This window comes from Sinocyclocheilus grahami, unplaced genomic scaffold (assembly GCF_001515645.1).
Source record: "Sinocyclocheilus grahami isolate Dianchi unplaced genomic scaffold, SAMN03320097.WGS_v1.1 scaffold1233.1, whole genome shotgun sequence".
In the NCBI taxonomy this organism is placed as follows: Eukaryota; Metazoa; Chordata; class Actinopteri; order Cypriniformes; family Cyprinidae; genus Sinocyclocheilus; species Sinocyclocheilus grahami.
The window spans coordinates 172,166-182,973 of NW_015506412.1; the positions used below are offsets into that span (position 1 = coordinate 172,166).

A 10,808-nucleotide genomic window follows, 5' to 3' on the forward strand; every position below is an offset into this window, starting at 1 on the left:
AAAAAAAAAAAAGAACACATTATGAGCTCAATGGTGCTGATGAAATTGACATATCTCAATCTGCGCTTTATACAAATATCAGAAGGCTTGTGGGTATAAAACAGGGATTATGCAAAAGGCTTTTCATGTAATAGGTAGGTGTGGCTTATGTGCCTCCTCAAATCACCTGTGGCAGGCAAATGTTCTTATTTAGTACCTGCACCTGTGAAGAGGTTGAGAAGCAATCGTGCTCTATAGTTTAATTTCAACACTGTACTGACATTACCAGGACATAATGTTTGCACAAGAAAGGTCCATTTAATATTTACAAATTCTTGGAAAACACGACAATCAGCATGAAAAAACACTGGGGACCTCTGAGGACTTGTGAAGAAAGGATGGGGACTGCATGGGGAGAAAATTCTAGATAACTGTCAGGCATTTGCTAAAACCATCAGCTCAACTGAACATCTAATCTGAAGGTATTGTGAATGATTTCTCTGCAGCATCACAGAAGAATTTGTAAGATATATTAATATTTGTAAGATAGATGATATTTCAGTTATATCTGAGTATTGTATATGTCAGTTCAGCTGACATCTGAACATGTTCTTAGAAATGAGACTTTTTGAATGTAGTTAATTGGTTCTTATTTTTTATGTATTTATTTATTGAGTAAATTTATCATGCACTGGTACGGAGTATGTCTGAAAAATGATGAAATAACATGAAATCCTGAAATGTTGCAGAAAATTATTTTCTCTGAAATATTTTTCCTAGTGGGAAAAAAACATTATATATATATATATATATATATAATTATTTTTTTTTTCATCCCAGATTAGTGTGCTTCGGTTGCCCGATGGAAAATAAATGAAACAGTGCTGTATGCAAGGCGTTTCCATATGCAGAGTAAATGTTGTGATCCTAAAATACATGATGTAAATATCATGGGCGGTAGGATGCTGTGGACGTTGCCCAGTCAGGTGCACATAACAAGTCTCATGTGGCAAAACCATGGAGACACAATTCTTCAGAGACTTCCTCCTAGTGGCAGAAGCCCGAGTATTTCCCTCTAATAAAAACAGCTTGGCCTTTCTGAGATTTCTCACCACTCACTGAACTCTGCTGTAATTCACAGACATTTACACTGACTCATAATGTATTGTTCCTCTCAATGTCTTTCATTTTCTTCCAGTCCATGGCACGCTCCAGACGCAATGGAAAGATCCTATGTCTGTGTCTCTTGCCTTGTGTGATGGTAAGTCACCTGTTGGTGTACATCATGGTGACCATTTTTGTAGCCATATCCTACTCCCCTCCTCTACCGCAGCTGCCCCTCCATTTCATTGCCACCGGAGCCTCTGCAAACTCGGGAGCTCTTGCATCCCATCCAGTTCGGCCCTTCTGGAATCTCAGACTAGAGGACGGGGCACTATGGAACCGCCTCCAGCACATTTGGGACAGAGAGCACAACCCCATATTGAGAGTTAATGGCACGAGGTCCAAAGGTCCAAGCCTTGATGTGATACATCTGCAAGAGACGGGAAAAACTAGTGCCTGTGAACAAGATGAGGCTTGGGCGTATCACCTGCCTGACTTCAGCACCCTTCCTGATCAAATGAAGGATTTTGTCCTCTCCATGCACTGCAGGCATTACGCTATCCTTATGGACCAGCCCAACCTGTGTGCCGGGCAGGATTCTAAAACACCGTTCCTTCTGATGGCAATCAAGTCACAAGTCGGCAACTTTGAGAACAGGCAGGCCATCCGAGAGACATGGGGAAGGAGAGATCGAGTCCGAGGGGACGGTGGAGGCAGAAGCTGGTTCGTACGCACCATCTTCTTGCTTGCGAGGCAGGACACAGAGACAGGGCCTCATCCAGACCTAAGCTCCTTATTGAAGTTGGAGAGCAGCACCCATAGGGACATCCTCCTGTGGGACTTCAAAGACACTTTCTTCAACCTCACCCTAAAGGATGTCCTTTTCTGGGACTGGCTTTCAAAGCACTGTTCTCATGTCCACTTCATTTTCAAGGGAGATGATGATGTGTTTGTTAGGACTAAGGCTCTGCTAGACTACTTAAACCATGTTCGAGTACAAAAGGCGCATGGAAATAAAACGAAAGAACGGGACAATTTTGTTGTGGGGGATGTTATTGCCAATGCTTGGCCCAATCGGCAACCTGATACTAAATATTACATACCCGAAAGCTTCTATAAAGGAGCGTATCCGGCCTACGCAGGAGGTGGAGGGGTGGTTTACACTGGTGCTTTGGCCTTACGTCTGCGGGAGGTCTCTCCTTGGGTCAGCTTGTTTCCTATTGATGATGTTTACTTAGGAATGTGCCTTCACAGGCTCGGGGTGTCCCCCACTCATCATCCCGGTTTTCTTACCTTTGACCTTCCAGAGGACCTGCGGGAGAAGTCGTGTGCATATCATAATGTTCTCCTAGTCCATAAACGCACCCCAAAAGAAATGTTAACCCTGTGGAAGGAGCTACATGTTCCTCCTCAGGAGTGCTAGTGTACACTTGTTCATGAACTCAAAGTAAGGTAAAGGATGCCAGGGGACCTGGACTGAAAGTCATTTTCATTTTTACCACAAGGTATTTTGCCATGTTAATTTGCATAAAGGCCTTAATTTTTCTGTGATGTTGGGCTGTGCTCAGGGTTATGTGTGCAGTGGTTATTATAAGGAGATCAAATTGGGATAGCAAGACAGTAGACAAGCTAAAAAATAGCATGCAACATGGTTGACTTGATAGGGTTCTTGGTATAATGGTTCTGGTTCTATGGGAATATGCATGTGAAAGAATATCTAGTGGACAATTGTAGAGTCTCATGATGTTGTTGTTGTTGTTTTAAGGGATTTAAAAGTTTGTGTTCCAAATACCAGGAGTTATCTCATAATGGAGTGAATCAAAAAATTGTCATCAACATAATTCAGCATTGTATTAATAAGCTCCTGGTTCAAAAAATAAAAGCTTTACTGTTCTACCTGAAGCGTTTGAGAGAGTTTGTAGAACTTCCTGTTATTGCACACAATATTTTTACACTTGGAATGGTACATGCTTTTTTTGCTCTGTGTCATTGCCACATGTGTCATTTTCTCTCGTTAGCATAATAATTGCAGATGTGAAAACGGCTGGACAAAAAATGATTCAAGAGTATCTGGATTTCATTTTGGAGATCGTGGTGTACAAGTGCTTCTCAGCAAAATTATCTGGATGCCGCAAAACCCCATAGACATTGTCATCTGATTTTGGCCTTGTGGGCATAATTATAGCCTGGTGTTGTTGGTGGCTTAATCTGAATTACAACAACAAAACATAATGAAAAATAATGAATGACAGTAATGAACAATGTATGATTAATTTGATCACTTATACAACTGAATTAAATAACTTATTATTTAAATGTTTGTGCATTAATCTGTTTCATGAGATTTAATGTTAACAGCAGTTTATGAACTCAGAGTTTCATTGTTTCACTTATTTTAATCTCTGTTTTCATTTGCATCTCTGTCAGTCTGTTTACTATTAATAGTGGAAATATTTGGACTTTTATTTTCACTTCACTTTCGTCCTCCAAATTTATGTCAGTAATCATGCCAAATGAAGCTTGTATTTTCTTAATTATGTTATGCAAAATCAGATTTTGAAATTAAAGCTGTTAACCACTCTTACTTCAACTGGTGGTGTTTTTAATTTCACCAAAGCAAAAAAAAAAAAAAAATTGGATTGCTTACAATCTTAATATTAGGGCTGCACGATTATGACAAAAATCATAATTGTCGATTATGCCCTTGAAATTGTAATTGCGATTATTAATTACGATTATCACAATTTACATTGAATGATGTTTATACCATTGTTTGATGCAACTGCATGACGGATTTTTATATGAAAATAAACTGCTGAAAACACTCTGACTGAAAAACCTTTAGTGCTTTTCTATAGTATTAAGCCTCAAATGTCAAATAGGCTATATCGGATTGGTTTCTTCTTTAAATTATAAAAAAAAAGTATAAAAATATGAATGGTATTATAATGTTATACTAAAACTAAAACAATGGAAAAACCCTTAAGATAACTTGTAGAAAGAAAAAAACATATCTAAAGCTTGCAGAATAACATAAGCCTTTAAACGATTACGTAACTGTGGCATTCATAATTGTAATCGTGATTAGAAATTTGATTCATTGTGCAGCCCAACTTAATATATAATCATATAATATCATATAATATTACACTTACAGCAGTTATATAATTTGTTTGAATTACAGTTTTAATTGTACCTCTTTGCATAGCCTCCAAATTATGATGCAGCCTTTAGCAACACTGTAAAACAAATTTTAAAAAATTAAGTTGATCTTTAGAGATTTTAAGTTTTTAGAAGTTAAGTTTTTTTTCTGTATAAATTTTTTATTATAAATGTTCATATCGCCTTCTTTGGAACATATCTGTTTTCCAGAAAAGGGTTGTATGTTTGTTTTGTATCTTTCTAGGGAGTTTCTCTTCACCTCAGCTGATATTTTCTATAAAGTTATTTATTGCTATTTAAGAATATTAATTGTGGAAAAAAAAGTGCTATACAAAAATATTTGAACTGAACTGAAAATGTTTCTAACTTCACATTCATACATCTAACATTTATAAAAAAAATATTTTCCAGGTACGATTTTACAAATATTTTACAATGACAATATAAAAGCCAGTAATTAATTTAGCAAACTAATACATTTAAATCACCCAAAAATGAAAATTAGCCTGTGTTTTACTCACCCTCGAAGCATCCTAGGTGTATGTGACTTTCTTCTTTCAGATGAATCCAATCGGAGTTATATTAAAAATTGTCCTGGCCCCTCCAAGCCTTACAATGGGGGTAAGCGGGTGTTTGTTGTCAACAGTTCAGAAGACGTGAAATAAAGTGTGCACATCCGTAATAAAAAGTTCCTCACACGGCTCTGGGGGGTGAATAAAGGCCTCCTGTAGCGAATCCATATGTTTTTGTAAGATAAATATCCATATTTCAAACGTAATAAACACTTTTCTCTCACTTCCGCTGACTGCCAAACGTGGAAGACGTTCAGGTGGATGACGTAAGACGTATGCGTCGTGCACGCGCCTCTAAGAAATTCAGGAACAAAGGAAAACCAGTCTGCTCTTGGCTTATATCGAAATCCTCCAACATTTTTCTTTACAAAATTCTCGTTTTGTGCTTCTAATTCACGAATTTTGAATTTTGAATGCTCTCTCTCCGCGTTCGTCACTAATCACGCAACGCCGACGTCCTTCGTCATCCGCCGGAAAGCCTTCCGCGTATGACAGATGGCGGAAGTGAGAGAAAAGTGTTTATTACATTTGAAATATGGATATTTTTCTTACGAAAACGCATGGATTTGCTACAGGAGGCCTTTATTCACCCCCACGAGCCGTGTGAGGGACGTTTTATTACAGATGTGCGCACTTTATTTCACGTCTTCTGAACTGTTGACAACCAACACCCGCTTACCCCCATTGAAAGGTTTGGAGGGGCCTGGACAATTTTTAATATAACTCCGATTGGACTCGTCTGAAAAAAGAAAGTCACATACACCTAGGATGCTTCGAGAGTGAGTAAAACACAGGCTAATTTACTTTTTTGGGTGAACTAACCCTTCAACAACATGGAACATAAAAGCCAGTTATTTATTTTGTTAAATAATACTTTTAACAACATGGTGTTATAAAAAAAAAAACGTTTCTTACAATATTATTCTCATACAGTATCAATGAGCTTTATAAATGAGGATAGCTGTCTTTCTTAGAGATTAACGCCCTCCAAACCAGTAGGTGGCGCGCCCGCTTTGTCTATTTAACCCGGAAGTTGTCAGTGCGTACTGCGTTCATCAAACGATTGTGTTGTTGCAGTAGTACTAGACGTGTTTTGTTAGTATTTACATTTTATCTGCCCACATCATTACAATATAATGCTTTACTAACAACGCGCATAATGTAAGTTAGCTTATGGCGTCTTTGTACTGTTGATATTATTTAAATATTTACCGGTTCTCCGTGTTATAATCCACTGAAGTGCGTTAGGTAGCACTAAGACACATATCGCACATTTAGTCCGCAAACAGACCCGATATGGGTTCATCAAAGAAACACAAAGAGAAGGAGAAAGACCGGGATCCAGAGGACCGGCACCGTGAGCACAAGAAACACCGTCACAAGGATCGAGACAAGGAGAAGGACCGCGAGCGAGAGAAGAGAAAGAGATCCCGCTCCAGAGAGAGGGGCAGCCGGGGAGCAGAGAAAGACAGGAGCGGTAAAGCAGAGAGGAGCAATGCGGAGCCGCGAGTCAAGAAGGAGAAGCCTGATCCTGCTTTCGAGGACAAAAGCGGTCAGTCATCCTGTCCACAAACTTCAGGAGTTACTAGAACTGTGTTGACTTGCTGTTCTGCACCACTGTTATCAACATATACTTTGAAATGGCAGAAATATTATGAAAGTGTGTTAAACTCCCTGAAGGAGATCCCAGAATACTATTACATACGATACTTTGATGGAAACTATTACTGCAGCAAATTATGTAAGGAATTGTGACTGCATTTCTTAACCTGTCTAGGTAGGCAGCTGATTGAGTTTTGAGACAGCCTTTATCTTATTGAGACGTAGCCAGTCATACGTCTCATTGTCCCACTTGAAGTAATCTCAATGGCTTTGATAGAAGTCTTTGAGTTGGATGGTGCTCATGTGTGTCAACATCTTATTTTGCAGAGCCAGGTCCCAAATCTGCCAGTGGTGATGCTTCACTCAGCATCGAAGAGACCAAGTATGTTTTATAGCATACTGTTATTTGTAATGGGTAAAATATAAGTATAATATATTTTGCTAAATGCTATTGCTTTTTGTTTTGCAGTAAACTGAGGGCCAAACTAGGTTTGAAACCCCTTGAACTCAATGTAAACAAGAAAGGTAAGAATCTGATGGTCATGCTACATCAAAGTGCTATTTACCATTATACACTACCATTCAAAAGTTTGAAGTCAGTAAAAAAAAAAAAAAACTATATATATAATGCTTTTATTCAGCAAGGGTACATTAAATTATGACAATTGTAATTAAAAAGTGACAGTTAAGGCAGTAAATCCTGAAAAAAATTTATCACATTTTCCAAAAATGAAAGAAAGAAGGGAAAAAAATGAAGCAGCACATCGGTTTTCAACATTGATAATAACAAGACATGTTTCCTGAACACAAAATCAGCATATTAGAATGATTTCTGAAGGACCGTGAGACACTTAAGGCATGAGTAATGTCTGCTGAAATTTCAGCTTTGCCGTCACAGGAATAAATTACATTTTAAAGTATATTCAAATAGAAGACAGGGCAACACTGTATGTTAAGGTGTCCTTGTTATACCAATTAATTCTTTGAAAATCCTACAATGTGATTTTCTGGATTTTTTTTCTCATTTTGTCTCTCATAGTTGAGGTATACCTATGATGAAAATTACAGGCCTCTCTCATCTTTTTAAGTGGGAGAACTTGCACAATTGGTGGCTGACTAAATACTTTTTTGCCCCACTGTAGTTAATCAATATCCCATGAAGAGTGCTGTTTTTCTCTCTCAAAAAATCAGCATGATTACAAATGATTTTTTACAACAGTTCAATAAACAAGAAGTTAATTAATAGACTTACGTTTTAGACACCATATTGCCTGTTTTTGCTCAATTTCGCCAACAAAAATAAATCCAAACACAGCCACAGCACTGTTTTGCGTCTGTGAGCAACATGGTGTTTAGTTCCTGAATGATTCAACCTTTAAATGATTCGGTTCAATTGTAACTTATAAAGGTAAAAAATGCCCATAAAAGATAAAAATCTATTTAAACTTTTTGGAAAAGATTAATCTGCTACATGACAATAGGCTACATCAGCTGGCCTGGAATACTTCAAACCGAAGCTGTTTTTGTTTTATTTGCTGCTAAGAAGATCCCAGAAGATGAGTCAAGTATAGCTCCATCATTGTTCAGAGAAAAATTTTTTCATTTAAAAAAAATTGTAAAAATCAAGGAAATTTCTCTGGCGTTTCTTTCTTTTTGCTGTATCGAAAACGTACCGAACCATGACACCTCTGTATCGTATTGAACCGAACCGTGAATTTTGCAAACTGTTACACCCCTAATATATATATACAGTGGGGCAAATAAGTATTTGATACACTGCCGATTTTTCAAGTTTTCCCACTTACAAAGAATGGAGAGATCTGTAATTTTCATCGTAGGTACACCTCAACTGTGAGAGACAGAATCTAAAAAATAAAAATCCAGAAAATCACATTGTATGATTTTTAAATAATTAATTTCAATTTTATTGCATGAAATAAGTATTTGATACAATAGAAAAATAGAACTTAATATTTGGTACAGAAACCTTTGTTTACAATTACAGAGGTCAGACGTTTCCTGTAGTTCTTGACTAGGTTTGCACACACTGCAGCAGGGATTTTGGCCCACTCCTCCATACAGGTGTTCTCCAGATCTTTCAGGTTTTGGGGCTGTCGCTGGGCAACACGGAGGGAGCTGAAACTCCATAGATTTTCTATTGGGTTCAGGTCTGGAGACTGGCTAGGCCACTCCAGGACCTTGAAATGCTTCTTACGGAGCCACGACCCATCTTCAATGCTCTTACTGAGGGAAGGCCCCATCCATCCTCCCCTCAATACGGTGCAGTCGTCCTGTCCCCTTTGCAGAAAAGCACCTCCAAAGCATGATGTTTCCACCCCCATGCTTCACGGTTGGGATGGTGTTCTTGGGATTATACTCATTCTTCTTCTTCCTCCAAACACGGCGAGTGGAGTTTATACCAAAAACTTCTATTTTGGTCTCATCTGACCACATGACCTTCTCCCATGCCTCCTCTGGATCATCCAGATGGTCTTTGGCAAACTTCAGACGGGCCTGGACATGTGCTGGCTTGACCAGGGGGACCTGGCGCACACTGCAGGATTTTAATCCATGACGGTGTAGTGTGCTACTAATGGTAACCATTGAGACGGTGGTCCCAGCTCTCTTCAGGTCATTGACCAGGTCCTCCCGTGTAGTTTTAGGCTGATTCCTCATTTTTTTTTTTTTTAGATTTTTTTCTCCCCAGTTGAGGGGTTCCTACGATGACAATTAAAGATCCTTGAGATGCTGAACATGTCATATACAGTGGGGCAAAAAAGTATTTAGTCAGCCACCAATTGTGCAAGTTCTCCCACTTAAAAAGATGAGAGAGGCCTGTAATTTTCATCATAGGTATACCTCAACTATGAGAGACCAAATGAGAAAAAAAAATCCAGAAAATCACATTGTAGGATTTTTAAAGAATTAATTGGTAAATTCCTCGGTAAAATAAGTATTTGGTCACCTACAAACAAGCAAGAGTTCTGGCTCTCACAGACCTGTAACTTCTTCTTTAAGAGGCTCCTCTGTCCTCCACTCGTTACCTGTATTAATGGCATCTGTTTGAACTCGTTATCAGTATAAAAGACACCTGTCCACAACCTCAAACAGTCACACTCCAAAAACTCCACCATGGCAAAGACCAAAGAGCTGTCAAAGGACACCAGAAACAAAATTGTAAACCTGCACCAGGCTGGGAAGACTGAATCTGCAATAGGTAAGCAACTTGGTGTGAAGAAATCAACTGTGGGAGCAATTATTAGAAAAACGAAGGCATACAAGACCACTGATAATCTCCCTCGATCGGGGGCTCCACGCAAGATCTCACCCCATGGGGTCAAAATGATCACAAGAACTGGGAGCAAAAATCCCAGAACCACACGGAGGGACCTAGTGAATGACCTGCAGAGAGCTGGGACCAAAGTAACAAAGGCTACCATCAGTAACACACTGCGCCGCCAGGGACTCAAATCCTGCAGTGCCAGACGTGTCCCCCTGCTTAAGCCAGTACATGTCCAGGCCCGTCTGAAGTTTGCTAGAGAGCATTTGGATGATCCAGAAGAGGATTGGGAGAATGTCATATGGTCAGATGAAACCAAAATAGAACTCTTTGGTAAAAACTCAACTTGTCGTGTTTGGAGGAGAAAGAATGCGGAGTTGCATCCAAAGAACACCATACCTACTGTGAAGCATGGGGGTGGAAACATCATGCTTTGGGGCTGTTTTTCTGCAAAGGGACCAGGACAACTGATCCGTGTAAACGAAAAAATGAATGGGGCCATGTATCGTGAGATTTTGAGTGAAAACCTCCTTCCATCAGCAAGGGCATTGAAGATGAAACATGGCTGGATCTTTCAGCATGACAATGATCCCAAACACACCACCCGGGCAACGAAGGAGTGGCTTCGTAAGAAGCATTTCAAGGCCCTGGAGTGGCCTAGCCAGTCTCCAGATCTCAACCCCATAGAAAATCTTTGGAGGGAGTTAAAAATCCGTGTTGCCCAGCGACAGCCCCAAAACATTACTGCTCTAGAGGAGATCTGCATGGAGGAATGGGCCAAAATACCAGCAACAGTGTGTGAAAACCTTGTGAAGACTTACAGAAAACATTTGACCTCTGTCATTGCCAACAAAGAGTATATAACAAAGTATTGAGATGAAATTGTTATTGACAATATACTTATTTTCCACCATAATTTGCAAATAAATTATTTAAAAATCCTACAATGTGATTTTCTGGAATTTTTTTTCTCATTTTGTCTCTCATAGTTGAGGTATACCAATGATGAAAATTACAGGCCTCTCTCATCTTTTTAAGTGGGAGAACTTGCACAATTGGTGGCTGACTAAATACTTTTTTTCCCCACTGTATAGAGATGGATTACAAAT

At 39.0% G+C, this 10,808-nt stretch overlaps 2 protein-coding genes across 2 annotated transcripts in view; both read left to right on the forward strand.

Annotated features, from left to right (window-relative positions):
* Positions 1 to 1,180: 1,180 nt before the first annotated feature.
* Positions 1,181 to 2,506, forward strand: LOC107568313 (N-acetyllactosaminide beta-1,3-N-acetylglucosaminyltransferase 2-like). Its single transcript, XM_016254265.1, has one exon. It carries the CDS (start codon positions 1,181 to 1,183, stop codon positions 2,504 to 2,506), a length of 1,326 nt encoding a protein of 441 aa, XP_016109751.1.
* A 3,330-nt stretch (positions 2,507 to 5,836) lies between these two features.
* Positions 5,837 to 10,808, forward strand: part of LOC107568296 (U4/U6.U5 tri-snRNP-associated protein 1-like) — an 11,265-nt gene continuing 6,293 nt past the window's right edge. Inside the window, exons 1-3 of the mRNA XM_016254228.1 lie at positions 5,837 to 6,369; positions 6,747 to 6,801; positions 6,889 to 7,012. Of these exons, the coding sequence (XP_016109714.1) occupies positions 6,114 to 6,369; positions 6,747 to 6,801; positions 6,889 to 7,012 (435 nt within the window). The 5' untranslated portion in view covers positions 5,837 to 6,113. The remainder of the gene's footprint in view (positions 6,370 to 6,746; positions 6,802 to 6,888; positions 7,013 to 10,808) is intronic.